The sequence below is a fragment of the Acipenser ruthenus genome, chromosome 14, assembly GCF_902713425.1.
Source record: "Acipenser ruthenus chromosome 14, fAciRut3.2 maternal haplotype, whole genome shotgun sequence".
In the NCBI taxonomy this organism is placed as follows: Eukaryota; Metazoa; Chordata; class Actinopteri; order Acipenseriformes; family Acipenseridae; genus Acipenser; species Acipenser ruthenus.
The window spans coordinates 550678-571107 of record NC_081202.1 but is presented as its reverse complement, the minus strand read 5'-3'; the positions used below and the strand labels follow the sequence as shown (position 1 = coordinate 571107).

The 20430-nt window shown below is 53.0% G+C and overlaps 1 protein-coding gene across 3 annotated transcripts; it reads right to left on the bottom strand.

Annotated features, from left to right (window-relative positions):
- Positions 1 to 286: 286 nt before the first annotated feature.
- Positions 287 to 13103, bottom strand: LOC131697374 (pannexin-2-like). 3 transcript variants are annotated; one of them, XM_058985463.1, is made up of 5 exons: positions 12640 to 13103; positions 7475 to 7776; positions 4361 to 5608; positions 3320 to 3493; positions 287 to 1447 (listed from the first exon to the last, which is right to left on the bottom strand). In XM_058985463.1, exons 2-5 carry the CDS (start codon positions 7698 to 7700, stop codon positions 1197 to 1199), a joined length of 1899 nt encoding a protein of 632 aa, XP_058841446.1. In that variant the 5' UTR covers positions 7701 to 7776; positions 12640 to 13103; the 3' UTR covers positions 287 to 1196. The 3 variants fall into 3 exon arrangements, with proteins under 3 accessions (XP_058841446.1, XP_058841444.1, XP_058841445.1); XM_058985461.1 differs by lacking the exon at positions 12640 to 13103 and having other exon boundaries at positions 7475 to 9015; XM_058985462.1 differs by lacking the exons at positions 287 to 1447; positions 12640 to 13103 and having other exon boundaries at positions 3351 to 3884; positions 7475 to 9015.
- Between the last annotated feature and the right edge of the window lie 7327 nt (positions 13104 to 20430).

Here is a 20430-nt window from a genome sequence, read left to right as displayed (position 1 = left end):
TGAACCCCAGTGTGTGGATCACAGTCTGGAGGAGGCTCATCTGAACCCCAGTGTGTGGATCACAGTCTGGAGGAGGCTGTCCTGAACCCCAGTGTGTGGATCACAGTCAGGAGGAGGCTCATCTGAACCCCAGTGTGTGAATCACAGTCAGGAGGAGGCTCATCTGAACCCCAGTGTGTGGATCACAGTCTGGAGGAGGCTGTCCTGAACCCCAGTGTGTGGATCACAGTCTGGAGGAGGCTCATGTGAACCCCAGTGTGTGGATCACAGTCTGGAGGAGGCTGTCCTGAACCCCAGTGTGTGGATCACAGTCTGGAGGAGGCTGTCCTGAACCCCACTGTGTGGATCACAGTCTGGAGGAGGCTCATCTGAACCCCAGTGTGTGGATCACAGTCTGGAGGAGGCTGTCCTGAACCCCAGTGTGTGGATCACAGTCTGGAGGAGGCTGTCCTGACCCCCTCTCCTCAGATGCAAGGTGCTCATCAGGACCAGGCATGTGAATGAATTCTCAGTCCCTGGATCATGGCAAGTATTTATTTTATTATACTGCTGTTTCTGTGTTCAGCTCCTGTTTCATTCCTCTATGTCCCTGATGTATATTGCAATGGAAAGTTAGCTTGTGTTATTTGTGTGGAGAGAGTGGCCTGCAGGCAGCTTTCTATTGGAACCTGCTTTCTGTGTATCTCTGAGTGAGTGTGAATGTTCAGCAGTGTGTGAGATTCCTCAGTACTGCCCTGCAGTGAGGAGCTCTCCCGTCCTCTCCTCTCAGGGGCTGCTCGGGTGCAGGGTGCAGGGTGCAGGGTGTGTGCCTCAGTACTGCCCTGCAGTGAGGAGCTCTCCCGTCCTCTCCTCTCCTCTCCTCTCAGGGGCTGCTCGTGTGCAGGGTGCAGGGTGCAGGGTGTGTGCCTCAGTACTGCCCTGCAGTGAGGAGCTCTCCCGTCCTCTCCTCTCCTCTCCTCTCAGGGGCTGCTCGTGTGCAGGGTGCAGGGTGCAGGGTGTGTGCCTCAGTACTGCCCTGCAGTGAGGAGCTCTCCTGTCCTCTCCTCTCCTCTCCTCTCCTCTCAGGGTCTGCTCGTGTGCAGGGTGCAGGGTGTGTGCCTCAGTACTGCCCTGCAGTGAGGAGCTCTCCCGTCCTCTCCTCTCCACTCCTCTCAGGGGCTGCTCGTGTGCAGGGTGCTGGGTGCAGGGTGTGTGCCTCAGTACTGCCCTGCAGTCAGGAGCTCTCCAGTCCTCTCTATGCTCAGTGGGGGCTCCTCCTTTTCGTACAGCGGGGGGTGGTTCAGCACGGGGTGGGTGGGGTTCCTGTTGAAGCCCGGGCCCTTGCTCTCGGGCTCCTCAGATGCAGCAGCAGGAAGGCTGCTGGTGCTCCCGTTGATGTAGACAGCACTGGGCAGGGTCCGGCAGGGCTGGGAGGGGAAGCCAGGCTCGGCTCGGCTCTCCTTGCTGTCTGCAGAGACAAACAGACCTGTCAGGAAGGACATACACCTCCCCACAAGTAGCAGGTTCAAAATAGTGTCATGAGATTCTGATTTTCACAATTCAAAGTGTGATGATTCACCTTGGTTATCATTTATTAATGCTTTGACACTGAGTGTAATTCTGCACAGCAGCTTATACTGAACTCTCTGAGAATGTGATTCTGCACAGCAGTTTATACTGAACTCAGAGTGTGATTCTGCACAGCAGCTTATACTGAACTCTGAGAATGTGACTCTGCACAGCAGTTTATACTGAACTCTCTGAGAATGTGATTCTGCACAGCAGTTTATACTGAACTCTGAGAATGTGACTCTGCACAGCAGTTTATACTGAACTCTGAGAATGTGATTCTGCACAGCAGTTTATACTGAACTCTCTGAGAATGTGATTCTGCACAGCAGTTTATACTGAACTCTGAGAATGTGATTCTGCACAGCAGTTTATACTGAACTCTGAAAATGTGATTCTGCACAGCAGTTTACACTGAACTCTGAGAATGTGATTCTGCACAGCAGTTTATACTGAACTCTGAGTGTGATTCTGCACAGCAGTTTATACTGAACTCTGAGAATGTGTGGTCCAGTGGTTAAAGAAAAGGGCTTGTAACCAGGAGGTCCCCGGTTCGAATCTCACCTCACCCACTGACTCATTGTGTGACCCTGAGCAAGTCACTTAACCTCCTTGTGCTCCGTCTTTCGGGTGAGACGTAGTTGTAAGTGACTCTGCAGCTGATGCATAGTTCACACACCCTAGTTTCTGTAAGTCGCCTTGGATAAAGGCGTCTGCTAAATAAACAGATAATAATAATGTGATTCTGCACAGCAGTTTATACTGAACTCTCTGAGAATGTAATTTTGCGCTCTAAACAGACAGCACCAGACAGGCTCCTTATCTCTGCGTATCTGAGGCAGGTGTCTCGTTGGGATTGATCGCTTCAATACCATGTGAGCCGACTGTCCAGCAGTGCTCTGTGTCAACTACAGCTTGTACACACTGCAGATAGACACACACAAGCCAGTCAGCACACTACTCCAGTTAAAAAGCACTACAGAATACAACAGGTTTGAGAATTTTACTAAGAACAACTAAGATATTATTCACTTGTAGCAAACAATAAAACAAGGAATCGAGCACAGCACCAGGACTAGAGGACAAAGTGCAGGGGTAGACAGGACTAGAGGATACAGTGCAGGGGTAGACAGGACTAGAGGATACAGTGCAGGGGTAGACAGGACTAGAGGACACAGTGCAGGGGTAGACAGGACTAGAGGGCACAGTGCAGGGGTAGACAGGACTAGAGGACACAGTGCAGGGGTAGACAGGACTAGAGGACACAGTGCAGGGGTAGACAGGACTAGAGGACACAGTGCAGGGGTAGACAGGACTAGAGGACACAGTGCAGGGGTAGACAGGACTAGAGGATACAGTGCAGGGGTAGACAGGACTAGAGGATACAGTGCAGGGGTAGACAGGACTAGAGGATACAGTGCAGGGGTAGACAGGACTAGAGGACACAGTGCAGGGGTAGACAGGACTAGAGGACACAGTGCAGGGGTAGACAGGACTAGAGGATACAGTGCAGGGGTAGACAGGACTAGAGGACACAGTGCAGGGGGTAGGAGACACTTGTTTAGAGTGGGGAGTTTATGGAGAGGTTACCAAGCCAGGTCAGGGTTCTCTAAACTGGGATTGGAACTGAACTGCCTCCTCCTTGTGTAAGTCTCTTGTGTTGTTCTGTTCTACCCTGCTCTCAGATTCTCGCTGGGTGCTGTGTGCTGTCCCAGCTGGCTGTGCTCATTGCAGGGAGTTTAAAGGGATTCAAACCCAGCCTGTGCTGTACCTGCGATGGAGACGACGGTGTGCCCGCGGCCTGCCTCCTGGGTGTGGGGGCTGGGGATGGGCACCTCCGGTTTGGGCTTGCGGGTGCCCAGCATGTAGGGGTGCACGTCCAGGGAGAAGTGCCTCGAGTGCTTCTTCTCAATCACTCTGTCGACACCGACGGAGCTGAGAATCCCTGCAGCAAAGACAGCTCAACACATTGCAGTGTGGAAACAGACTCCTGTTGCACAGCAGTGTCACCTATTCCAGGGTTTAATATGTGCTTGACTAGCCCCAGTGTACAGGTAACAAGCTCAGGTGTGTCTTATTAAACCCACAGCAAAACAAGGAAACAATCCAACTGCTCTGCAACGGGAGTCTTATTTCCATCCCTGAATTCAGAATGTACTTGCCTGCCGTTAACCCCTTTAATAGCCGTCCCTGATCAAACTCCCCCAGACCCAACTTCATGCCATAAACCACAAGAATCTGCTGCACATGGATCCACGAGTCCCAGTCTCTCTTTATAACTCCAGCTCCTCCCAGTCTGTTAGCTATAACCATGCCTCTGTCAGCCTCCATCGCTCCTGTTAATTGAACACTAACATCAGACTGAACAGCTTTTTCTCAATTGTAGTTCAGTTCTTTAACTGGAAATTTGCCCTTTGGCTCTAACCCTAAATCGCTCACTCCTCGGCCCTCCCCCTCCCCCTGTCCCTTCACCCTTCACCCTGTCCTCTCTCACCGAAAATACATCACCCTGTCCCTTCACCCCCCCCCTCACCTCACCCTCCTCTCACCCTGTCCCTTCACCCTTCACCCTGTCCCCTCTCACCTCATACATCACCCTGTCCCTTCACCTCCCCCTCCCCCCTCACCTCACCCTCCCCTCACCCTGTCCCTTCACCCTCCCCTCTCCCCTCACCCTGTCCCTTCACCCTCCCCCCTCACCTCACCTCACCTCACCCTCCCCTCTCCCCTCTCCCCTCACCCTGTCCCTTCATCCTCCCCCCTCACAATCCGCCCTCCCCCTCCCCCCCCTTCCCCTTCACTCTCCAGGTACCTTTAGTGCTGGGCGGGTGCTGTGTGCTCTTGGCGCTGGACTCCAGCAGGGGTGCTATGAGGGTGTCCGCGGTGGTTTTGCGACGGACGGGTTTGGGTTTGTCAGGCTTGCTGCTGTTCTCCACTCTCATGAGAGCGAGCGGCTCTTTGAAGGACTGGGGCAGAGGATTGGAGCTTGGGATCCACTTCATCTTCTTGCGGGGTCTCTTGATGACTCCCAGCTCCCCCTCTGTGAAAGCTGCGGGGTCCACGCTGGGGTCCACAGTCTGGACCCCCGAGTCCCGCATGGTGGGCGTGGTGTCGTGGTTGGACTGGGCCAGTGCTGCCAGGAGCTGGCGGACCACGTTGTCGTACATGAGGTCACTCTCGTTGGTGATGAAGTCCAGCCGGTTCAGGGACTTGATGTGGTCGCGGTTCTCATTGCAGAACATGGCCAGGATGTTGATGTCGCAGAACTGGGACTTCTGCCACTGCCGCTTGGTCTTGATGCCCACCTTGTGCAGCTTGTCGAAGATGAAGTTGGACTTGCGCACGATGAACAGGTGCAGCAGGTTCACCAGGATGATGAGGTTGATGAAGCTCAGCAGGGAGATGTCCACCGCGGACAGGATCCTCTGCAGCTGCACGGCCGGGAGCTTGCAGTTCACATGGATCACCAGCGGGGCGGCGCTGCTCACGTCGGGGGGCTCTCCCAGCGCGCAGGTGAACTCGTTCTGCCTCTGCGTGGCGTAGTAAGTGGAGAGGTAGGAGATGGGGATGGAGCTCAGGAAGACGATCACTAGGTGGCGCGCCAGGTACAGCTTGGCCAGGAAGTTGCTCTGGCCGCGGCGCTCCAGGTACTTCTCAAACAGGTTCTGCTCGGGACTCTTCTCCTTCTCCGCATCCTCGATGATCTCCCTGCGCTCCCGCTCCGTGATTCCGGGCCCCTTCGACTGGATCTGCTTCTCGATCTTCGGGGCCCTGCCCTCGGCCGCCCGGTGGTAGCAGTTGTCGATCTCGTGCAGCAGGAAGTTGAGCTCGGAGGTGAGGCGTGTGGAGGTCATGAACTCCCAGCCCAGCGCCGGGATGTACATGATGCCAGCGAAGGCCAGTAGGGCGTACGGGAGGAACTTGTGTTGGAATAGAGAGCGCCTGAGCGCGGGCTCCACCCCCGGGACAGCGTCTCGCAGCTCTGTCCAGCAGTACCCCCGGGCGTACAGGGCCTGGTCTCGCGTGAAGTTGTGTGGAGTGTAGCAGTAGATCGACTCTTCTGCAGAACAGAGACAAACAGGAATAGCTTAGAGCAAACGAGCCTCAGCTCTGTGGAATGAAACATTTCAAACGAGACGCAGCTCTGTGGAATGAAACATTTCAAACGAGACGCAGCTCTGTGGAATGAAACATTTCAAACGAGACGCAGCTCTGTGGAATGAAACATTTCAAACGAGAAGCAGCTCTGTGGAATGAAACATTTCAAATGAGAAGCAGCTCTGTGGAATGAAACATTTCAAACGAGAAGCAGCTCTGTGGAATGAAACATTTCAAACGAGAAGCAGCTCTGTGGAATGAAACATTTCAAACGAGAAGCAGCTCTGTGGAATGAAACATTTCAAATGAGAAGCAGCTCTGTGGAATGAAACATTTCAAACGAGAAGCAGCTCTGTGGAATGAAACATTTCAAACGAGAAGCAGCTCTGTGGAATGAAACATTTCAAACGAGAAGCAGCTCTGTGGAATGAAACATTTCAAATGAGAAGCAGCTCTGTGGAATGAAACATTTCAAACGAGAAGCAGCTCTGTGGAATGAAACATTTCAAACGAGAAGCAGCTCTGTGGAATGAAACATTTCAAATGAGAAGCAGCTCTGTGGAATGAAACATTTCAAACGAGACGCAGCTCTGTGGAATGAAACATTTCAAATGAGACGCAGCTCTGTGGAAGGAAACATTTCAAACGAGAAGCAGCTCTGTGGAATGAAACATTTCAAACGAGAAGCAGCTCTGTGGAATGAAACATTTCAAACGAGAAGCAGCTCTGTGGAATGAAACATTTCAAACGAGACGCAGCTCTGTGGAATGAAACATTTCAAACGAGAAGCAGCTCTGTGGAATGAAACATTTCAAATGAGAAGCAGCTCTGTGGAATGAAAGCGTGTGGGAGGGAGGGAGGAAGCGTGCGGGAGGGAGGGAGGAAGCGTGCGGGAGGGAGGGAGGAAGCGTGCGGGAGGGAGGGAGGAAGCGCGCGGGAGGGAGGGAGGAAGCGCGCGGGAGGGAGGGAGGAAGCGCGCGGGAGGGAGGGAGGAAGCGTGCGGGAGGGAGGGAGGAAGGAAGCGTGCGGGAGGGAGGGAGGAAGCGTGCGGGAGGGAGGGAGGGAGGAAGCGTGCGGGAGGGAGGGAGGAAGCGTGCGGGAGGGAGGGAGGGAGGAAGCGCGCGGGAGGGAGGGAGGAAGCGTGCGGGAGGGAGGGAGGAAGTGTGCGGGAGGGAGGGAGGAAGCGTGCGGGAGGGAGGGAGGAAGCGCGCGGGAGGGAGGGAGGAAGCGTGCGGGAGGGAGGGAGGAAGCGTGCGGGAGGGAGGGAGGAAGCGTGCGGGAGGGAGGGAGGAAGCGCGCGGGAGGGAGGGAGGGAGGAAGCGCGCGGGAGGGAGGGAGGAAGCGCGCGGGAGGGAGGGAGGAAGCGTGCGGGAGGGAGGGAGGAAGCGTGCGGGAGGGAGGGAGGAAGCGTGCGGGAGGGAGGGAGGAAGCGTGCGGGAGGGAGGGAGGAAGTGTGCGGGAGGGAGGGAGGAAGCGTGCGGGAGGGAGGGAGGAAGCGTGCGGGAGGGAGGGAGGAAGCGCGCGGGAGGGAGGGAGGAAGCGTGTGGGAGGGAGGGAGGAAGCGTGCGGGAGGGAGGGAGGAAGCGTGCGGGAGGGAGGGAGGAAGGAAGCGTGCGGGAGGGAGGGAGGAAGCGTGCGGGAGGGAGGGAGGGAGGAAGCGCGCGGGAGGGAGGGAGGAAGCGTGCGGGAGGGAGGGAGGAAGCGTGCGGGAGGGAGGGAGGAAGTGTGCGGGAGGGAGGGAGGAAGCGTGCGGGAGGGAGGGAGGAAGCGTGCGGGAGGGAGGGAGGAAGCGTGCGGGAGGGAGGGAGCGCCGCTCAGAGAGACTCACCTGCGAAGTTCCTGGTGAACAGCAGTGTGACGAGCACGATGGGGATGAGGACGGTTCCCATGGTGACAACGCGGTCGAAGGGCAGCTCCAGTTTGATGTGGACCAGGAGCCCCGCCAGCGGCCCGGCCCGGTCATCCTGCTGCCCCGGCAGGATGAGCTCCCGCAGCTTCTCCCCGGCGAGCAGAGCCGTGGCCATGTCGGGGTTCTGCTCGATGATGTGCTGCATTCGCCTGGCGGGGAGCGCCGCTGCACTGCCAGCGTCCGAATCCTTCTGTGAGCCCAGGAGCCTCAAACCATCACCTCTGCAACACAGACACTGCTGAACACAGACACACAGACCATCCCCATTCCACATCACAGACACTGCTGAACACACACACACACCATCCCCATTCCACAACACAGACACTGCTGAACACAGACACACACCACCCCCATTCCACATCACAGACACTGCTGAACACACACACACACACCACCCCCATTCCACAACACAGCCACTGCTGAACACAGACACACACCACCCCCATTCCACATCACAGACACTGCTGAACACACACACACACACACACCACCCCCATTCCACAACACAGACACTGCTGAACACAGACACACACACCACCCCCATTCCACATCACAGACACTGCTGAACACAGACACACCACCCCCATTCCACAACACACACACTGCTGAACACAGACACACACCATCCCCATTCCACAACACAGACACTGCTGAACACAGACACACACACCATCCCCATTCCACAACACAGACACTGCTGAACACAGACACACCATCCCCATTCCACAACACAGACACACCACCCCCATTCCACAACACAGACACTGCTGAACACAGACACACACACCATCCCCATTCCACAACACAGACACAACACCCCCATTCCACATCACAGACACTGCTGAACACACACACACACACAACCCCCATTCCACAACACAGACACTGCTGAACACACACACCATCCCCATTCCACATCACAGACACTGCTGAACACAGACACACACCATCCCCATTCCACAACACAGACACACCACCCCCATTCCACATCACAGACACTGCTGAACACACACACCATCCCCATTCCACAACACAGACACTGCTGAACACACACACACACACCACCCCCATTCCACAACACAGACACTGCTGAACACACACACACACACCATCCCCATTCCACAACACAGACACTGCTGAACACAGACACACACCACCCCCATTCCACAACACAGACACTGCTGAACACAGACACACCACCCCCATTCCACATCACAGACACTGCTGAACACACACACCATCCCCATTCCACAACACAGACACTGCTGAACACACACACACACACCATCCCCATTCCACAACACAGACACTGCTGAACACAGACACACACCATCCCCATTCCACAACACAGACACTTCTGAACACACACACCATCCCCATTCCACATCACAGACACTGCTGAACACAGACACACACCATCCCCATTCCACATCACAGACACTGCTGAACACAGACACACCACCCCCATTCCACATCACAGACACTGCTGAACACACACACACACACACACCATCCCCATTCCACAACACAGACACTGCTGAACACACACACACACACACCATCCCCATTCCACAACACAGACACTGCTGAACAGACACACCACCCCCATTCCACATCACAGACACTGCTGAACACACACACCATCCCCATTCCACAACACAGACACTGCTGAACACACACACACACACCATCCCCATTCCACAACACAGACACTGCTGAACACAGACACACACCATCCCCATTCCACAACACAGACACTTCTGAACACACACACCATCCCCATTCCACATCACAGACACTGCTGAACACAGACACACACCATCCCCATTCCACATCACAGACACTGCTGAACACAGACACACCACCCCCATTCCACATCACAGACACTGCTGAACACACACACACACACACACCATCCCCATTCCACAACACAGACACTGCTGAACACACACACACACACACTATCCCCATTCCACAACACAGACACTGCTGAACACAGACACACGCCATCCCCATTCCACAACACAGACACTGCTGAACACAGACACACACCATCCCCATTCCACAACACAGACACTGCTGAACACACACACACCATCCCCATTCCACATCACAGACACTGCTGAACACACACACACACACCATCCCCATTCCACAACACAGACACTGCTGAACACACACACACACACACCATCCCCATTCCACAACACAGACACTGCTGAACACACACACACACACCATCCCCATTCCACAACACAGACACTGCTGAACACACACACACACACCATCCCCATTCCACAACACAGACACTGCTGAACACACACACTCACACCATCCCCATTCCACAACACAGACACTGCTGAACACAGACACACACACCATCCCCATTCCACAACACAGACACTGCTGAACACACACACACCATCCCCATTCCACATCACAGACACTGCTGAACACACACACACCATCCCCATTCCACAACACAGACACTGCTGAACACACACACACACACCATCCCCATTCCACAACACAGACACTGCTGAACACACACACACACCATCCCCATTCCACATCACAGACACTGCTGAACACACACACACACACCATCCCCATTCCACAACACAGACACTGCTGAACACACACACTCACACCATCCCCATTCCACAACACTGACACTTCTGAACACAGACACACCACCCCCATTCCACAACACAGACACTGCTGAACACACACACACACACCATCCCCATTCCACAACACAGACACTGCTGAACACACACACACACACCATCCCCATTCCACAACACAGACACTGCTGAACACAGACACACACCATCCCCATTCCACAACACAGACACTGCTGAACACACACACACACACACCACCCCCATTCCACAACACAGACACTGCTGAACACAGACACACCACCCCCATTCCACATCACAGACACTGCTGAACACAGACACACACCATCCCCATTCCACAACACAGACACTGCTGAACACACACACACACACACCATCCCCATTCCACAACACAGACACTGCTGAACACAGACACACACACACCATCCCCATTCCACAACACAGACACTGCTGAACACACACACACACACCATCCCCATTCCACAACACAGACACTGCTGAACACAGACACACACCACCCCCATTCCACAACACAGACACTGCTGAACACACACACACCATCCCCATTCCACATCACAGACACTGCTGAACACACACACACACACACACCATCCCCATTCCACAACACAGACACTGCTGAACACAGACACACCACCCCCATTCCACATCACAGACACTGCTGAACACAGACACACACCATCCCCATTCCACAACACAGACACTGCTGAACACACACACACACACACCATCCCCATTCCACAACACATACACTGCTGAACACAGACACACACACACCATCCCCATTCCACAACACAGACACTGCTGAACACACACACACATACACCATCCCCATTCCACAACACAGACACTACTGAACACACACACACCATCAGCACTGCAGCACACACTGCTGAACACACACACACCATCCCCATTCAACAACAGACACTGCTGAACACACACACCATCCCCATTCAACAACAGACACTGCTGAACACAGACACACCACCCCCATTCCACATCACAGACACTACTGAACACACACACACACCATCAGCACTGCAGCACACACTGCTGAACACACACACACACACACACCATCCCCATTCAACAACAGACACTGCTGAACACAGACACACCATCCCCATTCAACAACAGACACTGCTGAACACAGACACATATGATGTCAAAATGACCTACAGTGGACTGCAGCAGATCTAGAAGAAGCCAAGCCCTTGAAGATGAGCAGCGAGTTCACAGCAGCCACGTGAATCTCCCTCTATCCTGCTACATGTAACACAGCCACAGCTGCGAATCTCCAGCAGGAGCAGAGCTGCATGTGAGGACAGGTGTGTGCAGGAGTCCTGCTAGAGGACAGCACTGGATTACAGCAGCTGCAGCTCGCTGCAGCTCCCTGCAGCTCCCCCCCCCCCCCCCCCAGGGACCCACTGTCATTAATAACCTCAAATAAGAGCAACAAAACACTTTCATTTCCATTAGAATGGATGTCAAGATTCCTTTAAAACAAATGGATCATTTAAAAGCATTTTTAATGCTGCATCACAGTGGTTATGCGCTGCAGACACGGTACAGGGCTACACAGCCCGTTTAAACAGATTTTAAATTCATGAACAGCACTATAGGGCTACACAGCCCGTTTAAACAGATTTTAAATTCATGAACAGCACTACAGGGCTACACAGCCTGTTTAAACAGATTTTAAATTCATGAACAGCACTACAGGGCTACACAGCCCGTTGAAATAGATTTTAAATTCATGAACAGCACTACAGGGCTACACAGCCCGTTGAAATAGATTTTAAATTCATGAACAGCACTACAGGGCTACACAGCCCGTTGAAATCGATTTTAAATTCATGAACAGCACTACAGGGCTACACAGCCCGTTGAAATAGATTTTAAATTATTGAAAAAGACACGAGTGTATTACTGTACAAACCCCCCTTCGCGTTGGTGTGGCAGCTGCATTTCAAATATTGCATCAGATCAGTTATTTACACAAAACACGCTCTGCTACAGTAGACCGGCAACGATACAGCACAGACCGGTGAACTATGAAATGATTCTGCATCCTGCAAAACGGTCGCATTGCCTGTTTCAGAACAATGCTCCCAACAACGATCATATTTAATATTATAGAAAATAATGGTTTTCATTTAAAGATTTTCATCGTCTTGGGACTTTCCACAGAATCTCGTCGATTACAATAAGCCGCCAGTAAGAATACGAGAGGAGAAAGCAGAGGACGACAGTCTCGTGCACTCTCATACTTTGAAATGATCTTCAGGGATTTACTGCACCCTGCAGCACCATACCGCACGCAGAATGGGTTAACTGTATCTCTGTCGTTCGTCTTGCCACTACAAGCCTGCATTAAATAAATATAGACATAGCAATAGCGAGACATCATCTTACCCAGGCTGCCCGTCGGCGGGGAGCGTTCGTCTGCAGTGCGGTGCATCCGGCACCAGCGAGTTCCGCTCATTCCCCGGCTTCCTTCTATTTACAAAAATGTAATAATGTTACTGTTGCTCATCTACACCGCTTCGTCACCAGGCTATCCGTTCAGCCACAGACCGAAATGCATCGTGTTTGAAAGCGATCCATGTCAATGTGTTGCAACAAATCACTATTTTAAACAGACACTGGTGTATTTATTACTCAGTGGTGTTGAGTTCAGGGCTAACCCCGTGTGGTTTGTAAGCGCCCTCTCTTCGGAGCTGCAGAAATCATCACGCCGGCAGAGCTGTCCAGCGCTTCAGCAGCTTGCGGGTTTCACGCGTAAAGGGCGCTGCTGCTGCTGGGGCGGTGGCGGGACAGGGCGCCGGGCCTTCTGTGCTCAACAGCAACAGCAGCTTTAGAGGACAGGGAGAGGGGCTTCTACTCCTAGCCACAAATTAATCACTCTCTCCGGGGCAGACGATCGCGACCATGGGGGAGGAGGAGCATGGCACAAGGCCTGACATAATGCTCAGGGCAAATGAGGACACACACACAAACACACACTCACAAACAAACAAACACAAACACACACACTCACAAACACACACACTCACAAACACACACACTCACAAACAAACAAACAAACACACACACACAAACACACACACTCACAAATACACAAACAATCAAACACACACAAACAAACACACAGAGACACGCACACACACAAACACACACACTCACAAACAAACAAACACAAACACACACACTCACAAACACACACACTCACAAACACACAAACAAACAAACACACACAAACAAACAAACAAACAAACAAACAAACACACAGAGACACACACACGGCGCATGTGTAGATGCTCGTTCACTGTGCTTATTCCCTCACCCTCCTTGTATCCTTGTTTAACTTTCATGGGGTTCGCTTTTCCTGCTTTCTCTCTCGATACACAAAGCGTCACTGCGTCTGCCTCGTCTCCTGGAAACCACCATGCCACCCGTGGGGCTGCCTGCCTGCCGATCTCCAGGGCTGCCTGTCTGCCGATCTCCAGGGCTGCCTGTCTGCTGATCTCCAGGGCTGCCATGCCTCCCGTGGGGCTCCCTGTCTGCCGATCTCCAGGACTGCCGGACCCCCCGTGGGGCTGTCTGTCTGCCGATCTCCAGGGCTGCCTGTCTGCCGATCTCCAGGACTGCCGGACCCCCCGTGGGGCTGTCTGTCTGCCGATCTCCAGGGCTGCCTGTCTGCCGATCTCCAGGGCTGCCGTGCCGCCCGTGGGGCTGTCTGTCTGCCGATCTCCAGGGCTGCCTGTCTGCCGATCTCCAGGGCTGCCGTGCCGCCCGTGGGGCTGCCTGTCTGCCAATCTCCAGGGCTGCCGTGCCGCCCGTGGGGCTGCCTGTCTGCCGATCTCCAGGGCTGCCTGTCTGCCAATCTCCAGGGCTGCCTGTCTGCCGATCTCCAGGGCTGCCTGTCTGCCAATCTCCAGGGCTGCCTGTCTGCCAATCTCCAGGGCTGCCGTGCCGCCCGTGGGGCTGCCTGTCTGCCGATCTCCAGGGCTGCCTGTCTGCCGATCTCCAGGGCTGCCTGTCTGCCGATCTCCAGGGCTGCCGGGTCGCCCGTGGGGCTGCCTGTCTGCCGATCTCCAGGGCTGCCTGTCTGCCGATCTCCAGGGCTGCCTGTCTGCCGATCTCCAGGGCTGCCTGTCTGCCGATCTCCAGGGCTGCCTGTCTGCCGATCTCCAGGGCTGCCTGTCTGCCGATCTCCAGGGCTGCCTGTCTGCCGATCTCCAGGGCTGCCTGTCTGCTGATCTCCAGGACTGCCGTGCCGCCCGTGGGGCTGCCTGTCTGCTGATCTCCAGGGCTGCCGAGACAAGGCAGAGTGCAACCCTCTCCACACTGACAAACAGGAATAAGTGACCAGAATATGATAGAGTTTGTGGCAAATAAATCCAGGGCAGTTCATACATCAAAGACAACGGTTTACAATTCCAGGAGAGCAGACTGCAAAGCAATGCAACAGGAGATTCTATAGACTGGGACAGAATACTAATAGATAGTGAAGCTGAAAACAACGGGATTACATTTAGAAATATAATGGTAGGAATAAATGGTAAAGTAGCAGCATGGATTCATAACGGGTTACAAGATAGGAAGCAGACAGTTATAATTAGAGGCCAGGCATCAAACTGGAGTAACGGAACAAGTGAGCTACCACAGGGATCAGTACTGGGAACATTGCTATTGTTAATCTAATAACTGACTTGGACCAAGACATAAATCAGTCAACCATGTACATTTGCAGACGACACAAAACTGGGAGGGGCAGCCAACTCCCAATCAGCAACTCTACTAATACAAAGAGATTTAGACAAGACTCCAGCTCCCATGGCAGTTTAATGTGAATAAATGTGAAGTGTTGCACATCGGGTGCAAAAACATTGGAGGCAAGTACAGCATGAATAGTAATGAAATAGAGGAGGCTGTGTATGAAAAGGACTTGAGGGTAGTAGTGGAGGAATCTCTTAAGCCAACTAGACAGTGCAGAGAAGCTATAAAAAGAGGCAAACAGAATGCTAAGTTATACAGCCAAGACAGTGGAATTCAAATCTAGAGAAGTTATATTAAATTATACAATGCACTGGTACAACCACACCTAGAATACTGTGTCCATTTCTGATCCCTGTATCATAAGAAAGACATCGAGGCATTGGAGAGAGTACAGAGGAGAGCAACACGATTCCTTCCAGGACTGAAGGGCATGTCATATGAAGACAGACTGAAAGAGCTGAATCTGTACAGCCTAGAAAGGAGGAGAGCCAGAGGCAACCTAATAGAGGTATTTAAAATTGTCAAGGGGTTTAACAAAGTAACTGCTGAGAATTATTTCTCACAGGTCACAGAGAACAGAACCAGGGACCACGGGTGGAATCTGAAGAAGGGAATATTCAGAACCGAGAGAAGGAGCTTTTTTCACAGAAAAGGTGGTGAACCATTGGAGGGGGGTGATGCTGGGACGCCAGAATCACGTTGAGCCCTCTTGAGGTGTCGTGGGCTAGTCGACGACACACAGAGGACGGAAGGTGCCCATTTGAAGACCCCAGAGATGTACCCTACTTAATTCAATCCAGACGGTTGTCATGCTGATGCGCTGGGGAGACCGTACTGTGGTTGATCCCCAGAGCCAGCATCGCAGCCGTTGTGTGTGCTGATGCGCTAGGGAGGCAAAATAAGCTGATCCCTGGAGCCAGCATTACACTTCAGCCATCAACACCAGGCAGAAGGATATCTACATCATCATATGGAAGGAAACACAAATGGATGGAGACACAGATGGATCACATTAGTTTACTGTAAAGCTACGTCTTAGTTGGTGCTTATCTTGGCGAGAGCCGAGTTCAAATCAGCATGAAGTTTTAACATATACTCTCATGTAATGTAGGAGTAGGAGGCTGTGTGGTCCAGTGGTTAAAGAAAAGGGCTTACAGCCAGGAGGTCCCCGGTTCAAATCCCACCTCAGCCACTGACTCATTGTGTGACCCTGAGCAAGTCACTTAACCTCCTTGTGCTCCGTCTTTCGGGTGAGACGTAGTTTTAAGTGACTCTGCAGCTGATGCATAGTTCACACACCCGAGTCTCTGTAAGTCGCCTTGGATAAAGGCGTCTGCTAAATAAACAAATAATAATAATGTAATGGAAATCATTATCATCAGTTACTACAGAGATAATTATCAATGTGTATAACAGGTTTGTACAGCTTAGTCTAAAGAATGGCTGGACTCAATAAAACCTGGGCCCTGTTCCTTGTAGATGGTTTAAATAATTCAGGCTAATCAGATGTTAGCCGGATTCAGTTTAGCCTGATAACTGAAGTCAGGCTATCTCCGTTCCTCGACGGCGAATACAGGCTAAAAGTTTCTCGTTAACTCGATTCCGACTTAAGAAATCCCGATAATTGCGCGTGCGCGTGCTCCCTCAAAAGGGAGAATCGCAGAGCACTGAAACAATGATCTTCACGAAAGACGACGTCGAAAGAGAGAGCAACTTTTTTCAGCCTGACTGAGCAAGAGCTTATCATGGAAAGTTTTGAGGAATATAAAAGCATTATCACAACTAAATGCAACAGTGCTGCTGCTGCCAAGTCCAGAGAGGAAGCATGGAAAAAAAATTGCAGATAACCTAAATGCATTTTTTATTAGACAGGCTATGTATTTACCCCAATATAATTATTTCACAGACGTCCAATTTAAATCTGCATGCTTGTAGTAATGGAATGCAACATGGACTGAGAGTTTGTTGCATGAGAATGGTTAGCTCTCTATTGTTTTGTCATAATTTTTTAAATATATAATACTGTAGTAATATGTTGTACTAATTAATCGCCAACTGATATAGGAATGCGACACTAGCAAAAAAGCACAGCCCTGTGCATATAGTCTGTGTTCCTGTCAACGCACGGCTGCGCCGGGTGGGATGGGTAATGTGCGGCTCAAGTAGATTTATTAGATGAATGACACCTTGCCGACCGAATCTATAGCGCTCAAATACAAAAACATCTGAACGATGCAAAGGATCTTGGCGATCTCTCAGTATCTTTCCCTACGAAAAGCTAAAATAAATAAAACTGCTCCTTGCTCTATGGGATCTCTAAGGAAGAACGCTGTCATTTTAGAGGGGTGTGTCAAGTGCTTTCATTGGGTAGATGTACGAGTTTTTATACACAGATCCGGCTAACTTTAAGTTAGCCTGCGCTGGAGCAGGTTTAAGATTAAGGATGTGTTGCTATGGTAACTTAGTCGGCTAGACTTTAAGCTTGCTTCGAGTTATCCTGAGAGTTATCCGGATAACTCAGTTAGCCAGCTTCGAGGGACAGGGCCCTGGTTTTACAATCGCCTGGGTGGCAGATGACGGAGACACTGTGTTTGTTGCTATTTGAGGATCTCTTAACCCTCCCTGTAGACTGTCTGGGGGTAGGTCTTCACTATAACAACTGATCATGAGGCTGCAAGTCCCAGCCTGCTGTAGCCATGGGGATAAGGCTCTGCAGGAGATGGTGACACGTGCCTCCCTGAGCTCTCATCTTCCTGGGGTCTCTGAGGCTGGGAGGAGGGAATGAAAACACTGGAGGGGATCTGTACCTCCCTGAGCTCTCATCTTCCTGGGGTCTCTGAGGCTGGGAGGAGGGAATGAAAACACTGGAGGGGATCTGTACCTCCCTGAACTCTCATCTTCCTGGGATCTCTGAGGCTGGGAGGACTCCACGAGATCAGGGGCCAGTTTTTCAAAACTCTCTGGTAATCGGATTTCCGCATTTGATCTGGATTATATTGTGCAACTGGGTTTTTCAAAATACGTATTTATTATTATTTTTTATTAGTTTCTTAGCAGACACCCTTATCCAGGGCGACTCACATTATTTTTACATACTAGAGGTACAGCTTTAATAAAAAGGCATACACATGCGCCTCCTTAAAGCTCGTCTGAGATGCTGGACTCCCGACCGACAAGGAAGACGATGAAGATGTCTACGTAGGCAAAAATAAAATAACTATTTGCATGCGTTATGTGTGCACTAACATTAAAAGTGATTTAGATTTGTTAAAATTATATAGAACAAAATAAATAAAGCTGTGTATTAATCATTATTACCAGGCTCATTTCTTTTTTTAAATTATGTTAAAAAAAACTATTAAGAATGTTACACAGCAAGATCCTCTTCAATACAAACACTACACAGCAAGATCCTCTTCAATACAAACCGAAGTAACAAACAGTAACGGACCGCCTCTTCAGTCTGGTCTCCCACCCCCACCTCCCACCCCCAACTCCAATCACCACCCCCCCACCTCCAATCACCACCCCCCACCCCCCACCTCCAATCACCACCTCCCACCCCCAACTCCAATCACCACCCACCACCTCCCACCTCCAATCACCACCTCCCACCCCCACCTCCAATCACCACCCCCACCTCCACCTCCAATCACCACCCCCCACCCCCACCTCCAATCACCACACCCCACCCCCACTCCAATCACCACCCCCACCCCCCTCCAATCACCACCCCCCACCCCACCTCCAATCACCACCTCCCACCCCCACCTCCAATCACCACCCCCCACCCCCACCTCCAATCACCACCCCCCACCTCCAATCACCACCCCCACCTCCAATCACCACCCCCCACCCCCACCTCCAATCACCACCCCCACCTCCAATCACCACCCCCCACCCCCACCTCCAATCACCACCCCCCACCCCCACCTCCAATCACCACACCCCACCCCCACTCCAATCACCACCCCCACCCCCCTCCAATCACCACCCCCCACCCCCACCTCCAATCACCACCTCCCACCCCCACCTCCAATCACCACCCCCCACCCCCACCTCCAATCACCACCCCCCACCTCCAATCACCACCCCCACCTCCAATCACCACCCCACCTCCAATCACAACCTCCCACCCCCACCTCCAATCACCACCTCCCACCCCCCCTCCAATCACCACCCCCCACCCCCACCTCCAATCAACACCCCCCACCCCCACCTCCAATCACCACCTCCCACCCCCACCTCCAATCACCACCCCCACCTCCAATCACCACCCCCACCTCCAATCACAACCTCCCACCCCCACCTCCAATCACCACCTCCCACCCCCCCTCCAATCACCACCCCCCACCCCCACCTCCAATCAACACCCCCCACCCCCACCTCCAATCACCACCTCTCACCCCCCCTCCAATCACCAACCCCCACCCCCACCTCCAATCACCACCTCCCACCCCCCCTCCAATCACCACCCCCAACTCCAATCACCACCCCCACCAAACCCCAACTCAAACCACCACCCCCCACCAAACCCCAACTCCAACCACTCCCCCCCACCCCCACCAAACCCCAACTCCAACCACCCCCCCACCAAACCCCAACTCCAACCACTCCCCCCCACCCCCACCAAACCCCAACTCAAACCACCACCCCCCACCAAACCCCAACTCCAACCACTCCCCCCCACCCCCACCAAACCCCAACTCCAACCACCCCCCCACCAAACCCCAACTCCAACCACCCCCCACCCTCACCAAACCAACTCCAACCACTGCCCCCCACCCCCACCAAACCCCAACTCCAACCACTGCCCCCCACCAAACCCCAACCACTGCCCCCCACCCCCACCAAACTCCAACTCCAACCACCGTCCCCACCCCCACCTCCAACCACCACCCCCCACCTCCCACCCCCCACCTCCAATCACCACCTCCCACCCCCAACTCCAATCACCACCCACCACCTCCCACCTCCAATCACCACCTCCCACCCCCACCTCCAATCACCACCCCCACCTCCAATCACCACCCCCCACCCCCACCTCCAATCACCACCCCCCACCCCCACCTCCAATCACCACACCCCACCCCCACTCCAATCACCACCCCCACCCCCCTCCAATCACCACCCCCCACCCCCACCTCCAATCACCACCTCCCACCCCCACCTCCAATCACCACCCCCCACCCCCACCTCCAATCACCACCCCCCACCTCCAATCACCACCCCCACCTCCAATCACCACCCCCACCTCCAATCACCACCCCCACCTCCAATCACAACCTCCCACCCCCACCTCCAATCACCACCTCCCACCCCCACCTCCAATCACCACCCCCACCTCCAACCACCACCCCTAGCGGCAGCAGAACTCCGTCCTTTTAGCTTACATGAGGAGAAAAACTAAAACAAAACGCACAA